The 27749-nt window shown below is 39.0% G+C and overlaps 1 protein-coding gene across 3 annotated transcripts; it reads right to left on the bottom strand.

Moving 5' to 3' along the window:
- Positions 1 to 78: 78 nt before the first annotated feature.
- Positions 79 to 27544, bottom strand: sacs (sacsin molecular chaperone). Of its 3 annotated transcripts, none has more exons than XM_084127514.1 (10): positions 27355 to 27544; positions 25976 to 26126; positions 19952 to 20042; positions 18752 to 18837; positions 17761 to 17872; positions 17471 to 17617; positions 15447 to 16929; positions 14814 to 14905; positions 13717 to 13743; positions 79 to 12892 (listed from the first exon to the last, which is right to left on the bottom strand). In XM_084127514.1, exons 1-10 carry the CDS (start codon positions 27375 to 27377, stop codon positions 1338 to 1340), a joined length of 13767 nt encoding a protein of 4588 aa, XP_083983640.1. In that variant the 5' UTR covers positions 27378 to 27544; the 3' UTR covers positions 79 to 1337. The 3 variants fall into 3 exon arrangements, with proteins under 3 accessions (XP_083983640.1, XP_083983642.1, XP_083983641.1); XM_084127516.1 differs by lacking the exon at positions 27355 to 27544 and adding an exon at positions 20199 to 20267 and having other exon boundaries at positions 25976 to 26009; XM_084127515.1 differs by lacking the exon at positions 13717 to 13743.
- Positions 27545 to 27749: the final 205 nt, after the last annotated feature.

Below are 27749 nucleotides of genomic sequence, written 5' to 3'. Positions count from 1 at the left end.
AATATGCACAAACCAATATTCCCACTGTTAGAGGGTCTCAGACTTACAAAGATGTAATATGAAATAATGAGACTGAGACAAATGACAAAATGTATTTGTCAAAACATAGTAGCCAGTGTTTCATTTCAGTCATTCTCACAGTTAAACAAAGGAAATGGATGAAAAACATCATTGACATTGAGCACCATATGAGCATCTACACTACAGTATGTTCCTCTTACACAAATTTCAGAGAACTTCATGCAAAAAATTCTCATCAGTAGAGGACAAGAGGTTCCCATTGTAAATAATAGAAAATACATATTTAATCAACACGATTCTGAGGAAATACGGATGATGTATGTGTACAGCCACAGCAGTTAACTGAAATGTCAAGTTTCAAGAGAAAATGTCATTTTGAGTGTCTCTTTGTGTGTCTATTTTTTTTAAATAGTAATATGTGCTGAAACTAAACCCACCAATATCCTCGTATGGGAAATAAAAAAGTGTTCCGTTGCTCCCCTAGCCAACAATGTATGCATATATGTTTAGTTCAGTTGAGTTGAGATAAAGGTGATTGTGAAATTATGGAATAAATTTCATTCTTGCATTCTATAAATCTTGCAACAAGACAATTCCACCGGTAAACGCTTATGAACCTACAGTCATATTGTATCTTATGATGTCTAGGTTATGCACTGATATCAATATCACACTTAGATTGAAATGTATGCATATATTGAATGTCAATTACCAGCTGAGAAAAAGTTGTATGCACAATATATGAATTACTGGCACTGATAAAGATCCCATAAAGGAACCGTGAGCTGACTGACCTGTCATTGCTTGATTGCACATGATAACTTTTCAGGTGCCATTCATTCAAATTCCTACAATCACTCAAGTGCTATTTACATAAAAGTGCAGTGCAACTCATGCTAATAAATCACAATACCATCAACTTAATGACTATGGCAGGAAAATACATTTCTAGAAAAGATAAAAAAGCAGCATCGGTATTCATTATGTACAAAGGAACAACAATAATCAATAAATGTAGTTAAAATAATAAAAGGTATTTCTATGCTTTTGAACATTATGTACACTGCTGCATGTTAAATAGCGTACACTTTTTTTAGGCTCAGGCAACCTTTCAGAGAAATGGAGCAAATGTACGCGATAATAAGCATGGGTCACAGCATCAGAGGTGGCACTGTTAAAATAAAAATGCCAGCTAGATATATCATTTTATTTTTAAAAAGTCTGTTATAACTATTATAATATTTACTGGTCTATATTGCACAACCACCGCTTTGTTGATTTATCTGTTAGTGTTTTGCATTGTCTGATGCTGACATTCAGATTTTTTGCTGGACAAATGTCTCAAGTTTGATGATTATCCGAGCTGTACATTCCATTACTCTCATTGCTACTTCTGAAGTATACCTGTCATTGGGAATCTGAGGGAAGGGCAATAGGTCAGGGTAGCGAGTTCTCAGGCTGTCCACGCCATAACCTTCCAGGATGTTTACATCCTTGGCCAACCCTGTCAGCTGGGAGTTGTATTCCTCTACCTTCTGGGCAAGTGCTGTGGGCTTCACATCTTTGTCTGATTTTCCTCTGACTGCATAATCTGCTGCAATTAATGCAAGCTTTGTTGCCAGGTAGCATTTGAAACATACCCACTCATTGGCATTTTTATGAAGGTCATTTCTTGCAGCAGAAAAGTTGGCTCTTGCTTGCCTTAACCACCGCCGTGCCTCCACAGGGTTACCAACAGACTTGAACGATGGTGGTACAAAGAAGCGATTTGAGTGTGATGTGCCTGAATAGCTAGTAAACTGTCCTCGGAAATGGTGTTTTTCTGATTTATGGCTTGTTGCTTCTTGGTTCCATGATGTGTAAAATCGTTGAAATGAGAATTTCTCTGACTGGAATCGTGTGGAAGATGAAGAGTAAGGTCTCCTTGATCCTCTATCAGTCGTCTGCTCTGCTTGTGTTTGCTTCTCCATCCTGCTGATCTCACTCTGTAGGTGTTTGAAGACTTCTGTAGCGATGTCAAGATTCTCTGCATTTTTGTCAGGGTGCCACTTCAAGTATAAGCGCCGGATAATCTTCTTGCGTTCAGTTTCAGAAAGTTTCCAAGCTTGTTCTATTACTGAAGTAACTTCTTTTAGAATTTCTGGTAATGCATTGAGTTTTATCTTTTTGGGGGACGCCTTTGTTGGAGGAGCCCTGTGATTTTCCTTTCCAGGAAATATTGGTGGGACCATTCTGGAACGAGGGGAATGACCCTCCGAGGGGCTTGTTGGAGTTGGTGTGCCATCTCGAATATTGGTGCTATCATCCTGTCTAGAAAATTTATACAGATCAAGAGAGCTCACAATTTTGTACTCACTGTACCCAATGTCAATTTGAAAGCACTTGCCGAGGACACTTGGACTTTCCTCCTCTTCTCGTTCCACTTCTTGAACGATGATAGCGTATGTGTAAGTTGGCTGGTAAGTGCCTAAAATATCACCTCCCTCTGAATCTACCAGGTAACCAACATACTCTCCAGGATAAAAGACATTCATGGGGTCCATGAGCAGTAAATGATGAATCTCAGCAGGTATGGGTGTACCAGGTAGTGGAAGCTCCAGCTTTGAGGGTTCAGTTGTGTCATACTTGACACCAAGGTTGTCTAGCTTCTCTGTTATTCTATAGATGTCATTGCAACCCAACATAGCAATAAGATAGGAGGTGTCAGAAATCAGGTTGTCTGTAGCTGACTTGAGGGTCATTGCCAAGGCAAGAAGAAAATTAATGTCTTTGCTGTCAGAATGCTGAATGTAGAGGTGGATAACAGCTGTTCCATATCTTTTAAGAAAGGCAAGAGTTTCACTACGGCTGTGGAGAATTGGGCTGCAGCCTTTCACTCGCAATGTAGTCTGTAGTTTCTCAAAGCAAGACACCTTTAAGCCCTCACACAGTGCTTTGCATAACCGTATTGCTTTCTCCTCATTCACCATGTATGCATTCTCATTCTCATGTTTCATGATCCGAATTAATCCAGTGATAAACTGCTCTGAAGACAGAAGCAATTGAAGCCGTCCCTGCAGGGAGCAAAGGGCACCAAATTGGCACATTCTTGGTGAGTCTTCATCAAGTTGTTCCTCCAAGACACTACTCAGAAGCCTGGGCCTCAGTTTTTGCGGAAGCAACATGATCAGCTTTGTGTGAAAGGCATGGTCTTTGCCTAGGTAACACTGGCTCATGTCAACTAGCATCTGAACACCAACATTACCCTGAATTCGGCTCTTGAAGTGTGGTGCATCGTCAAAGACCAATGTGTTTGATTTGGCCAATCGTCCATCATGACTTGGAAGGTAAAATGTCAAATCTCTGAGATTCTCAAGGTCTTTACGAATCTGTACTGGGTCATTCTGGAGACTTTTGAATAGCCCTGAGACAGTTCTTTTCACTGTTCTCATTTCATTTGGGTCAAGCTGCTTGCCTTCTGAAATTCTATAAATCCGACACAAAACTTCAACATACTGTTTTGTTGAAACAATGTCCTCAGTTCCCAACAGTTTGAAAAGTTGGTGAAATGTACCAAGCTCAAGGGGAAGTTTGTACAAGTAGGGTTTGAAGTCAGATTCATTGTCCAAATTAATGACAACCTCTTCTGGTTTAAGGAGTTTCCAACCCTCCTCAACCATGACAAAGGCTACTCCTCGTAACTGAAAGCGGAATTCATGTTTATCTGCATTCAGAAATTCATAAATGCTTCTCAAGACCTTGCTTCGTGTTTTCACTGAGTCATCATCCAAGTTTGTAATGCTACATATATTTTTGCAATTGCTAATGACTTTTTCCAATGGTGGGTCCACATTAACATTTAACATGGTCAAAATAAGATCAAGTTGCTCTTGGCTGGTAAGTGTGTTTCCTTCTTGGTCTTTTATGCTTGCTGGGGTGGCCCTTTCTGGTAGTATAGGACAAGATGTCCACAACAACTGCATGATATCAGTTTGTTTGAACTTTGGATTGACTTGTGATCCATTGAAGCGAATTAGAGGGACGGTGCCATTCATTTCTTGGTACTGAACGTGAAGACGAACAAGCTCGGCTGGTGCACGCTCTGGGCATAGGAATGGTATCATAGAGAGTTCTTTGAGGAATGCCCCATCAAACAGATCTGTTCTCTCATTGAAAATGTGAGTTAGGAGTACATCTACAATGGTCTGAACTTTTTCCTTTGACCAGTTCTCTGTATGAGCTTTGATGCTGATCTCTTTCGCAAACTGTAGAACTTGCTGTTGGGATACTACATATTTCAAGCCAATGTTACGAAGGAATGCTATCCATGAGGGTAAAAAGGATGTTCCACTTTTTGGCTTTGACACCTGCTCAATTTTTCTGAAGAAATCATTGGGAATAAAGGCTTTTTGTGAAAGCATTACTTCAAACACTTTAACTGTTTGATCGAAGAAGGCTTTGGCAGGTTTTAGTCTACTGGTGGAGTCATGAATGAAGGACAGAGCTTCAAGTTTTTCAAAGAGTTGATCCTTGATGCTGGATGGCTCCTCCATTGCCAATAACCTTTCCTTTAGATAGATTACATGTTGGATTTTGGCATCATGTGATAAAATGTCAAATTTTGGAAAGATATGATTCAGGTATACCTCAAGGTCATCAATTGGTGTGACCCCAAGAAAGCTGTAGAGTTCTTTCAGCTGTGGACTGTCAGTGAGAAAAGCTGAGGATGTATTGTGTGCCCACTTTTCAATGTCGGCAGAGGGAACAGTCTTTGTTAGAACATAGCATGCTCCGAAGTTTGCGATGCAGATGTACCGCCCACTGACAGATTTGTAACATGGCAACAGTTTCAGACATTGTACATCATCCTGGGTCAGATTAGTCAAATTGCAGTTGAAGTACAACAACAGTGCTTCAAAGTCTTTGTCTGTCAAACTTGCTGTTTTGAACGCTGATATCTGGATCATGTACTCAAGTGCTCGAAGTATGCTGGAAGGATTGTCTATATTTGCTGTATGCTGGGCCAACAGAGGCAAGACAGGACTCTCTTTGGCACATATTTTATTCACAGCCAATTGAAAGCATCCTCCCTTCATCAGGGTATGAAAGACTTTGTCATTTTGTCCATTTGGAAAGATGGCTGCAAAGATTAAGCTCAGGGGTAACAAAACGTCATGATCTGGCACAACCAATTTGTTTCCTGACACCATAAATTTGATTCCTGGAAGAAGTGCCCAATCCTTCAAGATGTCCAGAATGGCCTCAAATTTAGGGTTGATCTCTGTCTGGTCATCCTTGGTTGCAAGTTGTTCACTGATAAAGTGCCATGCACTTTTAAGCCAAGATTCTGTAGGAAAGTTCTCCTTCCATTTTACTGAGCTCCTTGTTCTGCACTCTCGGGGAAGTGCAGATCCCAGAAGATCTCCAAAACTGCTTATGTCAAAACTCTTAGCCACACCTGCCTTTAGAAGGATGTTACTGTACCTTATGTACAGTGTGTGCATGAAAAGTTCCTTCCTTGATGCAATAAGCTCATGATGATTGCTCAGAAACTTTGGATGTCTGGAGTCAAACACTTGCAGAACGTTGTCCATTGTCATCAGTAGTGGCAGCCCCTCTATGTTTATGTCATTTTCCTCCACATCTTTGAAGCAGTAGTCAACCAGCAGTTTCAGACCATGGAACAGCTTGAAATTGGACTGTTGCAGTCGACATGGTAGCTTTCCAACTTGGCAAGATGTGTCTGGAGATGAGAATGTCAGCAGGAAGCTGCGAACATCCTCTGGTGTCACATAGTTGACTGAAATCCCAGCATCTTCAAGGCAGAAGTACAGACTGGCTGTCTCATCACAGCTGTAGATTAAGTTGAAGCCAACATCCAGGAGCATGGCCTTCATTCTGTAAACATTTTCTGCCACAGATTTTCTTGTGGTTATGTTATACTCTGTGTTTTTAAGATGCTGCAACTCATCCTGAAGTAAGTTGTCAAAGAAAGCTTGGCCTTTGGTTGAGGTGGATGTGTTCACCCAGGAGATGTATACTGCAGAGTGCATATCAGCGTTATCAACGTGGGGTGCTCTAACAACAGGGAGTAGTCTTTTCAAGTCTACATGAATGCAAAGGTAGATTGCCTTTACCAAACAATACCAATCTGGTTGAATGTCCAGTCTGTTTACAGGAAAGATAGACAAAAATTTTCTCAAAATATCCCTGACAACATGCATTGGAGTTCCTTGAAATATTGTCATAGTGGGGTCAGGGCCTGGAAACAGTCGACGTTTCAGCTGAATAAGCAGTTCTACACATGCAGGCGCGATTAGCACTTTCATTAGATTGTTGTTCCAGTCGCTCCTCACACCAACTCCATTGTCATCCCTCCACAGATTTCTTCTGGCAGAGTCTAAAGCAAAATGGCCATTCACATGGAAAGGCAGGCCAGTCTCCAGAGAAAGAGGAAGAAAACAGAAGGCTCTGTGTGTTTTTTTGTAGTTGTGGCTGGTGCATGCTGCAACACCACCACGTGGAAAGAGTGTTATGTCCTCATTTTTGTGAGCTGAAATTACACTCTTAGATACCTTCTCCATATCAGAAAATCCAGATCTGTTGCATATCAGCCAAGTCGTAGAATTACCATCTGTGTCTTCTATGTCCATTGTGTAGGTAATCTGTTGCACTGGAATTTGAGCCAGCTGTTTTTTCTTGGAGACACTGTCCAGAACTGAGGCGTGAAATTGTTTGCGTTTTAGTCGATCACCATCTGAGATTTTCGCTGTCACAGAATAAATAGTTTTTAAATCCCCAGTCCCATTCTCAATTTCACATATGGAAATTTTCTCCATGTGATTCAAAAACATGAGAAGTTCTGCACCATCTGTTCGTATTTTATCAAGGAAATTTTGAACCATTCTGTCTGAAGCAGGTGCTGAGCTGATCTCTGAAATTTTGGCCATTTCGACATTTCGTATGGGAAATCTGAACATTGTGCTGCGTTCCAACTTGAAGTGATTTCCAAGGTATAAGTTGAGTACATCAGAAAACTGGGATCTGAAGTCTGAATCCAAATCTCTAAACATTCTTCCTGGACTAACAGATGTTGCTCCAGGTGCAAAACGGGCATGTGGATCGAAGATGCAGAGAATGTCATTATTTGAGATAAAAGACGGACAGTCAGTAATGTGATAAACTGAGTTAAATCCAATGCCATATTGCCCCGTTTTTCCAGGGTTTGCCTCTTTGGTGCCCCTTCCAAGATTCTGGATCCCCCTAATATCATCCTCTGTAAATGGTTGATTGTTGTACACACAGAGTGATGGGCCTTGCATGGGAACCCATTTGTCATCAAAGACTCTGTCAGTTGGGTGGGTCCTGGGATCAAAGACAAAGTATATTTCTGTGGCTTTTGCATCATCTGCATTCTGTAGGAGCTCTTTCAACATCTCCTTTTCTGATGGATAAGCATTGAGGATACTTTTTATTCTGCTGGTAAGCTTTTCCTTCTGCCCAAACTCACTTCCAAGGGTAGTGAAGCAGATGTTTGAGGCGTATCTTTCTAAGGCTTTGTGACGTTTTGGAACGGTCCCCAACTTTACTGCCACCTCTCTTGGAATATCACCATGGCAGTATTTAACAGTTGTGTCCCTGACTTTAATCCAAGGACAGTCATTATAACAAAGTGATTTTGATGGCTGTAGTGTGAAATTGCCATCAGGAAGAAGAATCTCCCCATAGTTGCTTAGGCAGAATTCTTGATTTTTGTCTCGGATCAAGCTCCATATTCCCTCACTAATTATTCTACGAGACAGCTGAAAGTTTTCTTCAGTAAGAGGTTTTCTCCCACATTCATTCTTTATCAGCTGTAAAACTGCTGAGAATGTTTCAACAGTGAAGCTTGGGTGAACTCCAACATTTTCAAAAAGTTCCCGACAACTATTTCTGTACTTGTTGGGAAGCTGATAAAGATATGGAGCAGCATCAAAGTTTAAGTGAAATGCTACTTTTGATGGTTCCACGTATGTGTTCTCGACTAGAATTGAGGAGAATGTTTTTAGCTCCTCCGTGATTTCCTCTTTCGCAGAACCTGACTGTAGCAACTCTTCATAGAGATATTTGTAGCAAGCATTGGTTATGTTCTCTTGATACAGAGTCACACCATCAAAGGATTTTGAGAGCTCTTTCAGCTGGCTGATGACTAATGAAACCATTGGCTTTTTTATCAATCCAAGAAAGTCTTTCACAGCCAGTGAAATAGGACCACATCCTTTAAAGGAAGGAGAATTTTCATTCAGAATAGGCTTCATTAAACACACAGTGTCCTGATGGTCTGTTGTAAAAAGCTCTTTTGCCGAGAACATGGTAGATTGGGAGAAATTGTTTCCATGCCATGGAAGTGAAAATCCAGCTGGCTTTGTCAAGAATGGAAGGAACTTGATATTTTGTAATTTGGCAAGATACTGATTTGCTGCTGGATCTCTCATTTTTAGTTTTTCATCAATGAGACTAAGGATTACACTGCTCCTGTGGCATGCAATCGTGTGGTCATTTTCATTTAGAGCCAATACAGACTCAGCCCGTTCAATCAAGTCTTCCCAAGAAAGGTCATCCTTGACCATACCCAGCTGCACTAACTTCACCAAGCATACTGGATTGGTATAGTCTCTTAAACTTCCTTCAGGGAACCTTCCATCTCCACTGTTGTACAGTTTGGCTACTCTGCCCTCTGGATGTATGAGTTGAGATGGCAAAACAAGCTTCTGTGATGGTCCTGAACATGGAATGCATGGGGTTTCCCTCAGTATGGATGCAAACTCCTCATGTTTTTCATTGAGTACATAATACATCAGAGGGTCGCGTAGTTCCTTATCTATGTCTTGGATATGGGGGAAGAACACTTCTGAGAAAAACTGTGTCTCTGTAAGGGTGTTCTCCATCAATTTTCCTTTACAGCCAGCATCATCAAAGCCTTCCTTGACCCAGTCTGGCAGCTCAACAGCACAGAGATCTTGGGCACCACACTTTCTGAGGTATTTTAAGAATATCTTGAAAGCAGAAGACCCAATGTCTGGTCTGCAAAGCAAAGTGTCATCCAAAAACCGGACATCCTTGATTGACACCCAGGTTTTCCCATCAGAAAAGACTTTTGCACAGTCATCACCAACACCTTTTGCTATTTCTTGATAAACCCCTTGACAAATCAGACTGAAATCATCATGGACAACTCCAGGGTCAGGCCAGGCAGCATAATAGCTGTAGTCCAATAATTCCCCATTTTCTGACATTGACCTCAGCATATTAAGTGCAGCCAAGTACGCTTGGACAATCACATGTCTCATAAAAATGGAGTTCCATTGTCCTTTTGTATCTGTTTTCCAGATCTCTTTGCGATTTGATGTGACAGCAAAGCAACCATTTATGTGCACAGGTAAGCCAGTTTTGATTCTAAGGGGTAAGTAGCAGAAAACTTCCCCAATTGGTGTTGCACTTGTCTTTACAGTCCATTTTCTATTCTCTTCTTCAGAGAGCAGCACTGCTACGCCTCCACATGGAACCAGACCAAGGCGTTTTCCACTATCACTCAAGGAGAACTTCAGAGCTTCTGTAACATCCATGCATGAACAGATAAGCCAGTTTGTATTTTCCACTCCCTTTTGTGGCATGTCATCTGAAAGTCTCTTAGTTTGTGTGCCTTTAGCTGCCATCTCAAAGTAGGACGATGGATCCTCTTCAGAACCTCTGAACAGTGGGGACTGAAGGTCAACAATGCGTCGGAAGACATTGTGGAACTCCTCCACAACAATTCTGATGATGCAACCAGACTTGGGGACCTCTGCTGGGACTCTGCTGGTGGCTGCAACTTTTTTCATGACTTTGGCAGCAGATTTCAGAACACTTAGTGGACCATAAGCTGCTTTGGAAGACCACACACTCTTGTTTATCGTGACAACATCCTGCGCAGCAGCAGGGTTTGGCTCCTCACATTTCAAATATTTCAAGACCATTGTTCCAACATGCTGTGTGAAGAGAATGAGCCGGTGACCACAGATACTAAATTCATCTACAAGAGAGTAGATGTCAGTGGTATTGTAGTAAATACTGCTGATTTCACTTACAGATGCCTCCTGCTCAGTTCTGAAAGGAAGTCTGAAGAGCGTCCCATCATACTTGTAAGGGCACTCTAGTGACAGTGGAAGCTGACAGTTAAATACATTGATGAAAGATTTGAACTGATTGGGAAACTTCCGTAGCCGTTTCTGCTGTTTGCTCCAGTTGATTTTGATGCCTGGATTTGACTTGTCTCTAATGTGTTTGCTGATGTGATTGATGTTGGGATCAAACATGATCATGAATTCTCTACTCATGATAATGGGTATGTCAGTCACATGATAAACAGAGTTGAACCCTAGGCCAAATTTGCCCACTTTGTCAGCTTCACATCTTTTCATGGACCCACCCAGCCTGGTTATATTAAGGAAGTCTGTATCAGAGAAAACAGAATTGTTGAAGGACCACAAAGCTGGGCCATGACAAACAATCATGCCAGGGTCGAGCAGATTCTCTCGGATTTCAAGATTCTTTCGCATGTCAATCAGGAAACTACATTCAGTGGCATTTGCATCGTCAGCATTCTGCAAAAGCTCTTTGAAGATATCTGCCACTGACGGATACTCCTCTAGAATGTTCTTTATTCTCACAGTTAGAGGCTCTCTTTGGCCTGACTGTTCAAACCCAAGATTCTCTGGGTTAATTAATCTTGTGCTCAAACATGGAACTCTTAACCATTCAGCAGTTTTCATTGGAATGTCATCATGGACAAGGATGATGGGCTCTGAAACGTCATCTAGTAAGTCATTCAAATCCTCTACTTTGATGTCACAGTATGTGCATTCGTGGATAGGTCTCATAACCAGTTTGCTTGGATCTTTGTGGTAAAGAATGGGTACATGCATGTCAGTATCTACTGATATTTGACTGCTGTATAGCCACCGTAAAATATTTATTAGAAGTAGGACATTGCGTTTGCTCTCTTCTTTTGTCATCTCATGCTCACTCCTTTGCCTGATCGTTTTGATAACTTCAAACACATGGCTGGGAACAACTTCTTCAATAGAGCCACAGAACTTAAAAAGCTTGTTGAATTTTGCAATAGTCTTTGGTAGTGAGTACAGGTAAGGCTGGAGGTCCAAATCTGATATGGGCTTTAAAACTGTGTGTCCAGGGGAAACAAAGGTCTTCCCTGTCCAAACCCAGTCAAAAGGCAGAGACTTGACAGCTTCCCTTGCGTCCTCCAAATGGGCTTGCATGAATTCATATATCTCAAACAAGATCTGCTGAAACTGATACCAGTCCTCAGTGGTAAACGCTTGAGATCTGTGCCAGTCATTTACTGCTTTCAAATGCTGGAGCACTTGCTCTACTTGAGGCTCTAATGACAACTTCAGGGCTTTTTTCATGCCCGCAGAGGTACGTTCCACCAGGGAAACCGAAGAACCAACAAGCACAGCATGAGAAATATCACACATTTCTGAAAGAGAGGAAATACTGCAAGAATCACCTCTCCAAGCAAGTGACTTTGGGTAATTCAGAGGTCTGTCTTTACAAACAGGTACCCATTTCAATTTTTGCAGGTTTGTCTGAACCTCAGAGGACTTCACCAACTTTGTCTGTTTGTTTAGGATAGTAAGGAGTGTTTTTGCCTTCATTAAAATGGGATCCCATTCTGGTTTGCTGTTTCCTTGCAACTCCTCAATTTTTCTGGCAACCTGAAGCACATCCTTTTCACTCAGCTGAACCTCATTTTTCAGCCCCAGTTGCCTCAGTGAATGAAGGACATCAGGAGATGATGTATACTCATCTGGGGGAAACCTTATCTTTTCTTCCATGAAGAAAAGGTTCTGCAAAATCTCCAACTCTGGATCAAAAAAGTCTGTTGGTGAATGAGGTTTTTCTGAAGAGGTATAAATAAACTTCAGTGAAGAAAGCCAACTAATTACTGCCTTGTTTTCATTCTTCAGAAAAGACAAATGAGTGAGAGCCCAGAGCATGATTTTTGTGACTTCCTCTTTTGTGTAGAATCCTTTCTCAATGTCTTGAATTATCACCTTCAGGCATTCAGTGCTTTTCACCTGCTCAAAGTTCAACAGCCGTATTAGACGGATGGTTGCCTCATCACTGCAGTCAACTACATTTATGGACAATTTCACATCTAATGGATGCTTGGCGGTATGATGTAATACTCTGGCTCCTTTCAACAAGGTAAAAGGTGAAGGGTCTGTTTTGGACTTCTGTCCAACTTTGTCAAAGATGGGAAGCTCTTGGATTATGCGTTTCTCTTTTTCTGTGACATCAGTAAGACTGGCTAAAAAACCTCTCAATGCAATCTTCTGCTTTGCAGAGAGAGATGCAACTTGGCTTGCTAATCTCTGGGATGAAGAAAATCTGTCCATAATTTGCAGTAGGGTGCTTGGTGATAACTGGTGAATGTAATTTTTCAGGAGTGGATGCTGTAAGCAAGGATCAAGCTGCTTCAGGATAACACAGCCAAGCTTCTTCATGACTTCAAGTAAGTCTTCCGAAGGAGGGCCCTCTTCCTCATTTACAAGAAAAATGGGTGATGGAATTTTCAAGCGCAGTAGCTCTAGAGAATCCAAGGTGTCAGTCAGTGGCACATTTGGAATCAAAGGCAAATCTTCAAAGACACTAAGGTCATCTGAAAAGTTAATGTACAGATGCTTCCAAATCATTCTGAGCCAAGATGCAGAGGGGTGATTCTTCTCTTGATCACCAAGGTTCCACTGAACTGCAAAATCTCTAGAAGGCCATGCTGTGGTAAGGACTTCTTTAATTAGCCGTGCTGATCTCTCTGGGGTTAGCACTTGAACCTGAGTGCAAGGCCTCCCTGAAAGCACAAAAAACATGATGTAAGCTGCACTTGGTTTTAGACAAAATATCAGACTGTATATATAGCTTCAGAAAATACACTATGGATTCTTGGATTTACCTAGATTTTTCATAAAGTTTGATTACATAAATAGATCAACACAGTCTGCTTAAACAACTGTGGCTGTTTGTCTTCTGTTCTATTAACAATTTATGCAGAAATGCAGGTAAATCCAAGGTTTCAAATACTTTTTCTAGCAACTATATATTCTATAAGACACTTAAAGCTTCAAAGAACACTACTGAGACACATTAGGAAATTAGGAATAATCAAAATATTCAAAAACATTTACAATCAATATACAAATCAGAAAAACTCGTTACAATGGCTCACATGCTAGAAAAAGTTTTAAAATATTCTAATTAGAAGTTGATATATTCAATTGTTTGCTGTTAAGGTTGCAGAAATATATGGAAAAAGGGCTTCAAGTAATGGAAAATTCTTGATGTTCGCATGCATGTGCATGTCTGTTGTCATGTTAGTTCTTGTGAACATTTATCAGTTTACCACTTGTAATTGATTGATTGAATTGGTGCATTTAAGTTGTATTTCTTTATAAATTTCAAAACAAACTGCATCTATAAAACAAAAACATTTTAACACTTTAAAAGTTTATAATATAAGCATTTCACATTATTAAATGCATTAGTACTGTATGTTTTGTTTTGATATATGGTTAATGGGTTATTCAAATACACAGATGTTAGTGAATAAGTAGTGTATCCAGAAAAGCCATGGCAACTACAGCTCTACAGGCATTAGACAACACATTGTGCACTTACCAGAACAACCCCAAAGATATTGTTGAACTGGAATTAAAATGCAAAAATAAGGATAAATGTGAAGGGAAAAAAAATAGAGAAAATAAAAATGATAAAGCAAATAATGACATATTCTATAAAAGCATACATCGCAATGCATTTTGCTGATACTGATCAAATAAGATACGTTTTTAAGATACCACCTCTGTATTGTAAAGTAATATGTATGGCTACAATGAGGCAGACACTCTTTATACAAATTATTTAAGGTAGTCCTAGTTAAAAAATACACATATATCTGAGGGAGTAGCACCTTCAAATATTATACACAACAATAATGTTTATGTAATATTAATTAGCCTACTATATATGATTATATATATAATAATATTTTTAATATTGTTACAGGATGCATCTACATGGGCTTAAACACAGAATATATCAGTGTGTGGCGAAAAAGCAGCATGAACAAAGAGTGTCCTTTTATGATGTGCAGAAGAAACTTGGGTCTGTGTGTGAAACAACATAGAATTTTTGGGTGAACTATCCCTTTAAAAATGCAACACAAGGCCAGAGATGCTGAAAAAAATGTGAGACATGACACAACCAAATGCAAGAATGCATCCTGTGTAAATTACCTAATCTTGTAATGTCATGCAAAGAGAGGAAGAAAGCTGCTTCCCGTCAACAGTCATTTTAATGTCCTTGTTAACGACATGTCCTATGGCCAATTGTAGCATAAGCCGTACAAAAATGTAAAGACAAAGATTTTTTATCCTTAAAAATAGAGAAGAAAAAATGTACTCTTCACTATTGTCAAATGACTAAATACACTAAGTCAAGCTAAAAAGGATGCCTAAGGGCAGAACTCATAGGTTCTGCTTATTTTATGGACAGCGTTTCATCTTTTTTCGGCATGTACTAGGTTAAGCATGAAAAAATGTAACTCAAAATTCTGACACCCGTAATAGCAAGCAATGAAGCCCAAAGATGTTACTCCCTGCAGCAAACTAAGCATTAACAAGATTACATTTTACAACAGAAGAATGGAATTGTGAGCAGATGCTCTATATACCCTGGATAAGAGTATGAGAGTGGCATTATGAGCAGGTGTCTACCTCTGCTTTTGGCTGCTTCTTTCAGGCTTGTCATGACATGTGGGGCAATGCTTTCTAAAACAAATCTTCCCTCCAGTCCTGGATAAAGGGACCTGCAAAGAAAAATCAAGCTCATAATAATATGTTTATCACATAATGTACTCTTATTTACAAGTTTTGGTCAGGATTCAGAAATAAATGTTATCCAGAATTGAATCAATTTTCGTGAATTTGAGAAATTAAGGAAATTAAATTAATTTCATATTTTACATTTAAATGTTTAGTTTAAGTTTTAGTATTTATTGTTGTGTAAGACAACGTATTTGACGTTTTTGAAGCTGTATGGCAAAATTAAAATCTGATTAAAAATTCTATCAAAATACTATATTATTAAAGAAGAAAATGGGCATGATTAGGGAAAATTAATTATTGGAGTATTGTTGTGTCTGAGTTGGAATTCAGAGAATTCCATTTGTCATTCAAATTTAAATTCTACATTCTGTGGTGTGTGGCCAACTCAATTTAAATTCCAACTCCAAATTCCAAATTTTGCTGAATCCTGTTTTGATGTGATAGCATTTAGATAGCAATGAAATAATGCTACAAATGAACATTACCAATTCCAAGTACGTCAATACAAATGTTTCCCCATACCTTGGATACTCCTGTGAGGCAATGTAGACAGCATCTTTGTCATTCACAGAAGATGAGAACACAGCAAATGTCTCATCCTGCAAAGGCAGAAGTTCCAGTCCAATGAGGTCATTGTAGCAAGCATCGCTTAGGATAAACTCTAGCAGGAGCAGCTTCTCGTTGGAGGGCCCTCTATGGCGACATTTTCTCAGAGTCTGACGCACAAAAGAAGGGGTCACTCTCCTTAGGCTACCTGGCTTGGAGACAAACATTGTCAGTACTGCATCAATGTAGGCTGGAACCTGAGCCAGCATCATCCCTGAGCTCTGGAGGTATTTGATGACGGTCTCTGTGGTGTCCATGCTGGAGTCCAGGTCTGAGAACACCGTTTCATCCACCTGGATCCAGCTTTCACTGAGCGAGTAGATGACCGGCTGTTGAAGCAAGTCATTGAAGAGGGGTTCAAGAATAGGTTTCCAGCGAGGTCGAATTCTGTTTGGATCAGGCCAGGCTCCGTAAATACCTCTCGGGGAAAGGGGAAAATCTTGGTCCTTCTTTGTTTGGATTCGTCTGAAGGTCTCCATTATGAGTGTGAAGTAAGCCCTTGGGATGACCGTGACTATGAGAAGCTCGTTCCAAAGAGCTGCCGGGTCCCTCCACTGGTCCACCTCCCGCCATTTGATGCTCCTGCGGTTGTCCGTGAGGCCGAAGAAACCACTAACATGGACTGGCAATCCTGTCGTACTTTCTTCTCCAAGGGGCAGTGGGAGGAAACAGAAAGCACGTCCTGAGAAACTAGAAGTTGCCCCCTTGTCCTCATCAATTAGGGTGAGGGGCAAGGCAATACCAATAGTTGGGATGAACTTCAGATCATCAGCAAGAGAATCCAGTTCACCGCACATGCCTCGCCCTCCCACACCATTACACACCAACCAGGTGGTTTTCTGAGTCTCTTTGGCAGTTTCATCCCGCACTTCAATGGAGTGTTGGTAGGTAGCGCAGGTGACCGAACTGCTCAGGACACCATTACTGTAGCTATCTATAGCCTGTCCCAGGGTTTTCAGAGAGTTGGGCCTCTCCAAATCATCTTCTTGGATATCGCTTGCTGTGACCTGGAAAAGCATCCGCTCTGTTCCATCTGATTCTCGTACATGCAGAGACACCTTCTGCACGCTCTTTAGAAAGAGCAGCACGGTGTCTGCATCAACTTTGAAGGATTCAAAGAGCTCCAGAACCTTCTCTTTATTGTAGATGTTGTTACTTAATTGTGAGGGTTTCATTCGGAGTGGAAAACGAAAGAGTGTCCCTGGAAAGTTGCCATCTCTAATGGTTTTCTCTGAGCTACCGAGCAAGCCAAAATAAGGGGCAAACTGATCGTTAAGCTCGGTTATTTCCTTTATATCAGACTTCAAATTCCAGCACTGGCCAGACTCATGGACTCCGAACAACATCTGATGAGGGTCCAGCATCGCAATTTGATCCCCACTGAATATACTAGGAACATCTACAAAAAGATGGAACATTTGTAGAATAGTAAAACATTAAGTTTTAATTATATAATGAACTTTATAAGCATATGCACATATATAAAGATATATGGGTACACAAAATTATGGATATAGGGTGGCCCTACTTTCCATTAGGTCCTTGATTTTTGCTTACCCTGCTGAACTGCATATCACAAATTAGAAAAAATAATTTAATTAGGTGACCTAATTTAGGTTTTAAATTGACCTTTGGAGTATTAAACTTCCATAAAATGACATCTAAAAAGATTTCAAATCACATTTTGCAAATTAATTTATGATTATTATGCATGCAGATTTCATGAACTGATATTTATTGATAGACTACATGGAACATTTGTATTTTTAAACATTCATGTGTCACACCACACCAAAAAAAAAAAAGATCAAGCGAGAGCAAGAAAGTGATTATAAAAGATGAAAAACGTCATTAGGCACCTAAAATATACATTTTCTATTGTACATTAATATAAATGTTGATGCTATGCATCAGCTATCATAATAACATAATTTTCTCACCTGTTATGTGGTAGACAGAGTTAAACCCAATACCAAATCTTCCCACTTTAAGAGGGTCCTCTCTTTTTCTACTCCGTGCAATCTCCTGAATACCATTCCAGTCTTCAGTGGTGAAGACAGCATCATTATAGACATACAATGATGCTCCTGTAGAAGAAAAAAAATCAATGTAACACTGTATTTCAAGATTATTAACCTGTTTTAACTACTCATTCTGTTTATTGCATATTGTCAGAAATAATATTGAACATGTGAAGGGACGTTGCAATCGATCAGCATATTTGCATTACCTTGATACTGAGCCATATCAGGTGACCACAGTGATTCCACTCCATACTCCGTCTCATCATACAAGAACTTGACCTCAGTGGCCCCAGCATCCTCTGCATTCTGAATCAGCTCCTGTATAGACAGACACATCATACAGCTGTTCACATAAATTCTATATGCACTTTTTGTTTACATAAACATTAAAATACCATTAAAAATGATGGCCAGATTTTAAAAGAGTTTCTCGCAACATGTTATCTACTAACATGTAAAAGTTCAAATAAAGTTTTGACAAAAAAGGTTTTATACAAAGATAAACCTCATATTTCAGCCTTTAAATAATTTTTTATAAAAAGAATGAGTCAAAAAAGATAAATTACTGACATTTACACATTAGCTTATATTTATTAGTAGTGTTTGGGTGCACCCCCATCCTTCATGTTGACTGAGCTTTCAATGTTGTTATGGAAAGGGGTGATTGGTTGGTTCCTGTCACATGACCTGTGGTGCGTTTGCGGCATTCTGAAAAGTTTAGATTTTTTTCATCTCGTTGCGCCTGGTAAAAAAATTAGCGCGTCGCTTCAATTATGAGCGCGCTTGCCACGCGCCTACATTTGAACAAACTTGAGCGCGCAAAAGACGCGATATGTGAACAGCCTCTGGCGAGCTAGCTCATATCAAGCCACGAGCTATTGGTAGCACGCGAGCGACGTGTTGGAGACCCCTGCCCTAGGGCTCCGCTTTGTAGGTTACACTCTTCAGTTGCACAGTTTTTAGCAGAGCTTTAAACTCTCACATGGTAACAAAATGATTAAGCTGTAACATGTTCTGAAGATTATTCCATGATCAAGGTGCAAAATATGCAAAAGCCTGATTTCTCCTGGGTACTTTCTAAAGTAACCATGATAAGAGGAGCAGGAAACTTTTGAGGCTGGATATAATGACAAATGCCAAAACTTGATCATTTACGGTGACCATTTACATACATTTTTAAATTTCATATATTCTTACTTTCAGAATTTGTCCACCCTCTGGATATCTTCTCAAAATATCTTTCAAAAAATCAACCAACGGTGGTGTAGTCTGGCCAAACCTCCCTGCAAAAGAGCAAATGATGAGAAATTCAGCATAAGTAACTTTCACACACTAATGCAAGACTATAAAACTACACGGCCAAAGTCATGTGGATACGTGAACACCATTCCAATGAATGCTTGTTAAAGGGACATTTCACCCCTCTAATAATATTTCAACAATAATCCTTCATCCTATAATTTATTATATCGTTCCAAACCTGGACAAATCTGGAATAATTAACTTTTTTACAGTTCAATGAATGGGGACTTAAGTTTACAAGCTTTCTAAATTTATGTCATTATTCACTGATAATCTTCTAATCCAATGAGCCGTTACCCGCTTTGACTGGATCACTCAGTGAGTTGAACTTGAGGACTAGATAAATTCCAATTTGTGAACAAATCATTTGTACTTTAGTGAACTAGATTGACTGGTTTGTTGAAAACATCTGACTAATGATTCATTCACAAATTAGACCTCTCTGCTTCTCTAATGAGCCTGCCAGGGGGAACTGGGGCAGATGTCAAGATTTTTAGTGAATAACAACTTCTACTCTTCTTGAAAATCTTTCCTCTAAATGTTGGGGAGCATCTGTAGGGATCTGCATTAGTGAGTTCACTAATGTTGGGTGATGGGATCTTGCTCAGGTGTTCAGTGGGGCTCAGCTGTGCAGACCAGTTAAGTTCTTCCACACCAGACCCAATAAACAATTTCTTTATAGACCTGTGGCCTGTTCCATAAACTGCTTAGACTAGTATTACACATTAGTTATACTGTATAATTATTTTTGTTCAGACTGTTCATAATGTCTGTTAAATAAAAAGTAGATTGGTCTAATTTGAATCTGAAAAGTAAGACTGATTACCCATTGATAAACTACTAGTTGGTCAGACTAGTTCTTGCATGCAACTGGCCACAGGCTTTCTGAACAGGATTGATGTTATGTCTCTTCTAGCAATGGGTGCTGTAGCTGAAATAGCCAAACTCATTAACTAAAATGGGTCTCCAAATGCTTTAGTCCATATTGTGTTTTTAAATGTCATCCTGCAGATTTTCGTGTGAGAGAATGTCAAAAAAACTGGAGCAGGAGACATTCTTGATAAATAAAGTGTCCCTGCACCTAAACTGTCTCACCTCCTCCTCTCAGGCCTCGTCCATGCAACGTCATGATTATTTCATGGCTCCCGTGTGGCACCAAGCTTCTAATCTCAACCAAATCCTGAACCTATACAAGAAGGAAAAACACATTTTATGTAAAATCTAGTTAATCATTCTTGGGGCATTTTATGAAGAAAATGGGAATGATGCATCCAAAAGTCACTTCCACAAATGCTAGGGTGTTCTGGGTAGTTGCTTACTGCCCCAAACTAAAATAGCCCACCGATCTCTATGATAATCTGGTCTCTATGGTCTGGTCCCCTCCTGGAATACCGGGAAGTCCTTTTGTTATCTGTTAGGCAAAACATTGTAAGTCCGACCACTCTTGAGTATTAAAAGAACAACTTTCCTAAACAATCCGCAATATTTGAGGCATCATTCATGTGAGTTATGCACATTAGTTTAATATGGTTAGTGGTTTGTCTTAGGGTACATTAACAGGACAACGATGTCCTAAAAACTGAAAAGATTTTCTTTCGCGTTTTTTACATTCAGACAACGTTGTTAAACCAATCCCCGTTTACAAGGATCCATGTCAAAAACTTGCACTTTGAAACCTGGTTTCAAAAGTTAGCATTTTCTGACCCCCAAAACCCTGTTATCGAGTAAATAACCGGCTAAAACGCATAAAAAGAAACATGTTTTTAGTTAAAAATGGTGTCATATAAAAGGGCCCCTTAATCTCTAAGCGTGCTAATAAGCAATAGGTGATATAGGCAAAGAAATAAGTGATATAGGCACATATGAACTAGATTAAATGAACTTTTTTTGAGCAACATTTCAGCTCTCTGAGGTGAAGAGCTGTGCAGAAGCATGAAGCCAGGAGCAACAATTACATCAGAAAGGATATGGATTATTCCTTTCTCAAGCTTTTCACCATCCATCTATCAAACTCTTAGCCCGCAATGCACCTCTGTAAACTGCAGTGAGGTGTCCACATAGCCTACCCATAATTCTCTGAGATATACCACCGTTTTTAGTTTATTAAGAGATTGATTATTCAAGGCTGAGATCGTGCCAGTTCAGACAGAGAATGCTGTCTTCAGCTAATCATGGTGGAATCAGCTTTTGCAAACACACACTGATCAGCACTTCTGCTAACACACAGTGATCAGGTGCATGCAGAGACCAGAAGAAAAGACTACCCGGCAAATTCAGAGCCCTGAGCTTCTGTACTTACTGTATAACAATAATTAAATGATGCAACTAATCTTTAAACCAAACCAAAAAAAAAGTATAATTACACTGTAATAAAGACACTTTAAAATAGATTGTAACCAGAATCAACACATTGTACTTACTGTATAACAATAATTACATGATGCAACTAATCTTTAAACCAAACCAAAAAAAAAGTATAATTACACTGTAATAAAGACACTTTAAATTAGATTGTAACCAGAATCACATTAATTAAACAAAAGACTGATTTTGTTAAAGGGATAGTTCACCGAAAAATGAAAATTCTGTCAGTAATTACTCACCCTCATGTTGTTCCAACCCCGTACGACTTTCGTTCATCTTCGGAACACAAATTAAGATATTTTTGATGAAATCTGAGAGCTGATCACTCCGTCATAGGCTGCTTGGTAATCGATATGCCATCCCAGAAAAGTTAGTAAAGACTAGGGATGTCCCGATCCGATCACGTGATCGGAAATCGGGCCCGATCGCGTGTTTTCAGACTCGATCGGAATCGGACGTTACCTCCCGATCAGGACTCGGATATATATGTATTTATATTCTCATTATTTTTTAACACCTCTATTATGCGGTGACACAGAGTTACGGCGGTTTCACACTGCACGCGTTATTAGAGTGTAAGCAGCGCAGGAGCAGTGCATATGGTGAGCAGGAGCAGGACACGCGCGTTTTGCTTTCATACTGGCAGCGTTTGTCAGACAGAGTCTATAATGGATAAGTTGGCATTGCTTTTTTTCGTTTTCAAATACATTTAAGAGAAAAGACTTGTCAAGAAGCTTATTTTATTAATAATTTCATTTATATAACTTTTGGTTCATCTTTGTTTTTATTGTTCTGGCAACAAGTTTGTTTTTGGACATTTGTTTTCTTTTTAAATTGCTGTTGGTCATTTGATTGACTGTTTAAAACACAATAGATATCATCAATGCACTTTTTGGATAAAACTGCGGTGTATTTTGGCCATGATCAATGTATTGTCACTTTAATTCAGCAAAAGCGGCGCAGCAAAAATAGACTCGGCGCCGAAACGATCACGGCACTCCTGCTCTGCTCTACGCACTGCCGCGCCGCCTCTGCGTGCGGTGTGAATGCTCTAAAGCCTGGTTTAATCTGTTAACATGGGCGGCGAAAAAAATACGCGCTGCACGCTCTGCTAACAGTGCAGTGTGAAACCGGCGTAAGAGTTAGGAGTGCAGTTCCTAAAAGCACATTACTGGCTTTGCAAACACTGTGGCACTTTTATTTTTTATTTGTTTACATGCCTACCGGATATTTTAAGTTGAGGTGCTATTTGTTTATATATTAGACTTTTTTTAATATTTACTGTTGCACTAAAGTCCAAAAGTGAAGAATTTATTTATTACTTGATTGTTCAAGCTACCTCACAGAAGTGCTCTGTTTGTTAACAGAGTTGTTGAATGTTAAAATAAGGTGAATTAAATAAAAAATAAGGAACATCCTGGATCTGTTTTTTTCGCTCTTCTTTATTCTTTTTTTTTTTTTTTTGCATTATAGAAGTATCGGATCGGGACTCGGTATCGGCAGATACTTAAAATCAAATGACTCGGACTCGGACTCGAGGGCAAAAAAACCTGATCGGGACATCCCTAGTAAAGACATCGTTAAAATAGTCCAAGTGACTACAGTGGCTCAACCTTAAGTTTATCAAGCGACGAGAATACTTTTTGTGCGCAAAAACAAACAAAAATAACGACTTATTTCCACTATTCATTTTTTTCTGTGCCAATGTACCAATTTAAAATGAATAGTGGAATAAAGTCGTTATTTTTGTTTTTTTTGCGCGCAAAAAGTATTCTCGTCGCTTGATAAACTTAAGGTTGAGCCACTGTAGTGACTTGGACTATTTTAACGATGTCTTTACTAACTTTCTGGGATGGCATATTGATTACCAAGCAGCCTATGACGGAGTGAGACAGCTCTCAGATTTCATCAAAAATATCTTAATTTGTGTTCCGAAGATGAACGAAAGTCTTACGGGGTTGGAACAACATGAGGGTGAGTAATTACTGACAGAATTATCATTTTTCGGTGAACTATCCCTTTAAATCAATCAAAAGGTTTTTTAGTACAGAGCCCCGCACATTACATGCAGGAAAAAAAATGCATTGTTAATGCCATTAACTAAGAATTTGTTCCCCCATATTGTTAATTTGTTCCCTCATTTTACGTAAATCGTGGCCACATTGTGCTAATTTGATTAAAAAAAAAAAAAAAAAAAAGGGAAACAAATTGTGGTCAACGATTCAACTAAATGAGGGATCGAATTAATAAAACGCAGCCACAAATTATTAAGTCATGGGATTTAATTCTTAATTCGTGGCCACAATGTCTATTTCTTTTCTGCATGTTGTGTGCAGGGCTAACTGGCGAGCTTGCTAAGCACAGGCTTAATATGTTTATGTTGACCATTTCAGTCACATATAATTGATATACTATTTAAAAGCCATTCACTGATGTTTTGTGAATGTTAAAACATTGAGGGTACATTTACACGACAATGATGTACTAAACACGGAAAAGTTTTTCCAACAACATTAATTGTCAAAAAGATCCCTGTTCACACAGAGCCGTGAAAACGACTGAAACGCTGTATTATGCATGCATAAAAAGTTCTCTGTTTTTAATTGAAAGTGGTGTCGTGTAAACAGCCCCTGATAAGCAATATTGTAGTATTGTAAAGTTCTGTCAGTCAATGAATTCAGACAGGGAGTAGAGGTCATTAATTGTGTGAATGTTATATAATCAAAATCTCATGTAAAGAAATGATCAGATTTCTGTTGTAAACACACACTCAATGACATGCTGTCTTAAAGATACTTTGTGAAAACATAATGGGCAATTAACCCCTTAACCAACTATAAGAGCAATTAATAAAATCAAATGCATCATATTTTCATGCAGTTCATCTTCCTAGGATGATTTGTGGGGAATTTTTTTTAATTCTTTAGGACATTTGGAAGAAACCAACTTGTCATGGCACATCCAGGAAGAATGACCAAAAGCTAAAAATTCCCAAACTTATTAGAGACGCTGGACTGATGCCAAGATTAGCGATCACAGTTTATGATCACACAAAATCAGACTATAGGTAGATACATCTCAACTAACCCATAACACTGGCACAGGAATATTTTCACTAAATAAATGTGGACCAGGCTGTATGGTCCGGTCCGGTCCTCTGGGGTAGTGTGAATGTTAGCTGAGTTCTGAGAGCTGGCTTTCTCCAGGCTATTTTCTGAGTCTGACATACTTAGAGTAGATGAATAATCTCCCACCTGCTCCCATCATTCAGGGACGCTTCCCGCTTCGAGCTAAGAGAAAAGGCTCTGAGGCCTGACCTGGTCATAGGAAAAGTAAAAGAAAAACTTTGGCTTGTGCATAAAGCTTCTGATTCCATTTACCAGAGAATACATTTCATCTTATGTGATTTTCACCATATTTTCTGATTAATATTTGACTAAATATTTGGAATCCAAGGGGCAATTTCACTAAATAGTTGCACCACTTACACTAAGTCATAGCTGGGTTCACAAACACATGTTTTATGGGAACTTTGGGATTTCATAGATAACAAGATTTGAAAGAATATTTCAAAAATATCCATAAAAACATTTTTAGATTAATTTACTGAATACATACCAAGATCTACATCAGAAAACCTCATGTGACTTTGATACAGATACTTTGATACTGTATTGCAGGTTTATGTTCTGTTTTATTGGCTTTTAGTTTGTATCACCTTGTTTTCCTGTGTTCTGCTGCTGTTTCCTGTGTCCCCCATGTTCCCACTATTCATTGGTTGTCATGGTTACTAATTATGTTGCACAACTGGTTCTGGTTAAGTCTGTCATTATCTTGTGTATTAAGGAGCCGTTTACACAACAGTTCTCAACTAAAAACGTAAAACTTTTTATGCATGTTCATTTACACAACAACACCGTTTTGGGGGTAACGTTTGCAAGTTGTGCAAGTTTTTGAAAACTATTACCATTCATTTCTCCATGTAAACGACAAAAATGTGAATTTGTGAAAACGGTGACGTCATACACATACGTAGATTACGTGTTCAGTCTATAGGCGCCAACTACTGGTCTGGCTGCACAATACAGCATTTTTAGTCATTTTCACGTATCCGTGTGAACAGGGATCATTTTGACAATGTTGTCATCTGTACGCAAAAAAAGCAAAGGAAATTTTTTTTCCGTTTTTAGTACATTGTTGACGTGTAAACATGCCCTTAATCCCTGAGTTTAGTTCTGTCCATTGTCCTGTATTTTCTTTGAGTTTAAGCCAAAGTTGTTACGTTTTGTACTCCTACAATTCCTGTATTTTGGACTATTCTCCTATGTTTTGTTTATTAATAAAGTTTATCGGCTGATATTAAAATCCACCTCTCCCTCCTCCTCCATCATAAGACATCTCGGACATAAGGCATCTTCCACAGTTCCTGTTCCTGAATGCAAAAGTAGAAACCACAACATAAAAGTAAATCCAAATAGATTTTACTTATATGTGCAGTTGTATTGTGATCCGTGCAGTGGAAAGGCACAAACATCGCTGTGGATTTGGCTGTGTATACAATGCAAAACACTGGAAACTATCATGAGCTCTTACCCTGGGCTGCACACAGATTACAGCACAATGGAGCACATTTAAACAATCTGGCCTCTGGCCCGTCTCTAAATCAGTTTCTTTGGGTGAATTATAAACCTGCGTATTTCGTGGGGTTGATTGTGATCACATGAGATAATAATTTTACAAAAGTTTCCAACTCACCAGTTTTCCATTGTGAAACAGCTGCTGCTGAGACACAGGATAGTCTGTTTCTTGATAGATCAGGGTCTTGATGTACCTGATCACTGTAGACGGGGGAACCTGGAAGACCCTCTTGCCTAGATAGTCATGACAGACTATCACCGATGGCAACCTAAAATCATAAAGGAAATATTGTAACTCATAACTATTCAGTCTTGAATCTCACAAAACCTTTCATGTTCAGGTCATATTTCACCTCAAAATCAAAGTTTTTTTGTTTGTTTTTTTGTTAAGAAAATAAATGTTATTTTTATGGTGCATTGTGGTGTTGTCTTTATAAAAATAAAGTGCATTTCCCCCAAATTCTCATTAAAATAATGGGAAAAAATAAATAAAATAACAAATAACAATTTTGTCATTATTGCAATGTGGGGAAAAAACTATTTCAAGTATAAATCATTTATATATCATGTTATTATACATAGTTCATGTACATTGTGACTATGACTGTATTTTTTATCTTATACAGTAAATAACTATAAATTATATTAAAATAATAAAAATCTCATTAGAAGTATAAAGTAAATGTTACAAAGCAAATATTTGAATGATCCTTGATTTTTAAAATGAAATTCGAACTGGACATCCATAGAGATCCATCTGGGCATCATGATAATAATACTAAAGAAAAAAATACATTTTCTATATTTTTTGTCTTTCCAAATTCTCAATGTGGGGTCAAGAGTTTCTGTCTTAAGACAAAGTGGGTCTGACAAACAACACACAGTTACAAAGATCTCTTTATTTTTGTTCTTCCAAAGGAGAAGCAAGGCTTTGTCTTCCTGGGAACTTTTTTTATGGCCTAGACTGATGATACTTTCATGCACAACAACAAACCCTAATAGAAATGCCTGGATCCTGCCACGTCACCTCTGCAGTTAAAAATCAAATTACACCTATTAGGGGCTATCAAGTTTGAGCTGTATCCAGATGCACTTCTAACAGGCAGAACTTGAAGGGATTTGTATTTTGCCCAGCTGACAGATTATGACATTTTCCTAAAGTACAAGAACACAAGTGAGTGACATAACGTTACTGTATCTAGTTTTAGATCTTGACCTGTTGTCAGACAACCATTGTAAGTCCCAGTGGGCCAATGACTGTATCATGTATTTGTGTGCTAGGGTGGGGCATAATGTACAATGCACACTATCTAGTGACAATTCACATGCTACCAATTTAATGTAGATAGGAATAACATATGTAGGGGTTAATTATCGTGTTGAATTTGTTATTAATAACAATAGATTGTGATATAGTGTAGTTTTGAATAGTTAACGGTCTCATTCAAGTCATAAACAACAACAAACCGGACACTAAACTAATTATTCTTAACTTACCACGGGTCGTGAATGGTTGCCATTGCTTTTCAGCCAAACTGCCGTTATTCGCGTGCGCAGACATTCATCGATCACTCCGCATGGAGCATTACGCTAATGCTGTACTGTTATCTTCTGGAGAAAATCCTCCGCATTGGGAATTCATTGATTTACTCCGACCCTTTTGGTCTCAGTCTCAAAGAATCATCCCATCCTGTGCGTTATAAGCTCAGTTTGGCCGTGTTTTGCGCTTGGACCCGCCTTCTCCTCCTCCTCCTCGTCCTGAGAGGTAGTGATGTGCGGATCGATCCTGAAGTATTGATACTTCGATACTGACGTGGTATCGAAAAGGATCGATCCTCACATAAAAATATCAATCCAAATGTGTTTTTTTACCAGTAATTTTTTATTAATTT

This window comes from Abramis brama (genome assembly GCF_963993115.1).
Source record: "Abramis brama genome assembly, chromosome: 10".
In the NCBI taxonomy this organism is placed as follows: Eukaryota; Metazoa; Chordata; class Actinopteri; order Cypriniformes; family Leuciscidae; genus Abramis; species Abramis brama.
The sequence above is the reverse complement of the archived record's forward strand: the minus strand, read 5'-3'. Positions and strand labels throughout refer to the sequence as shown.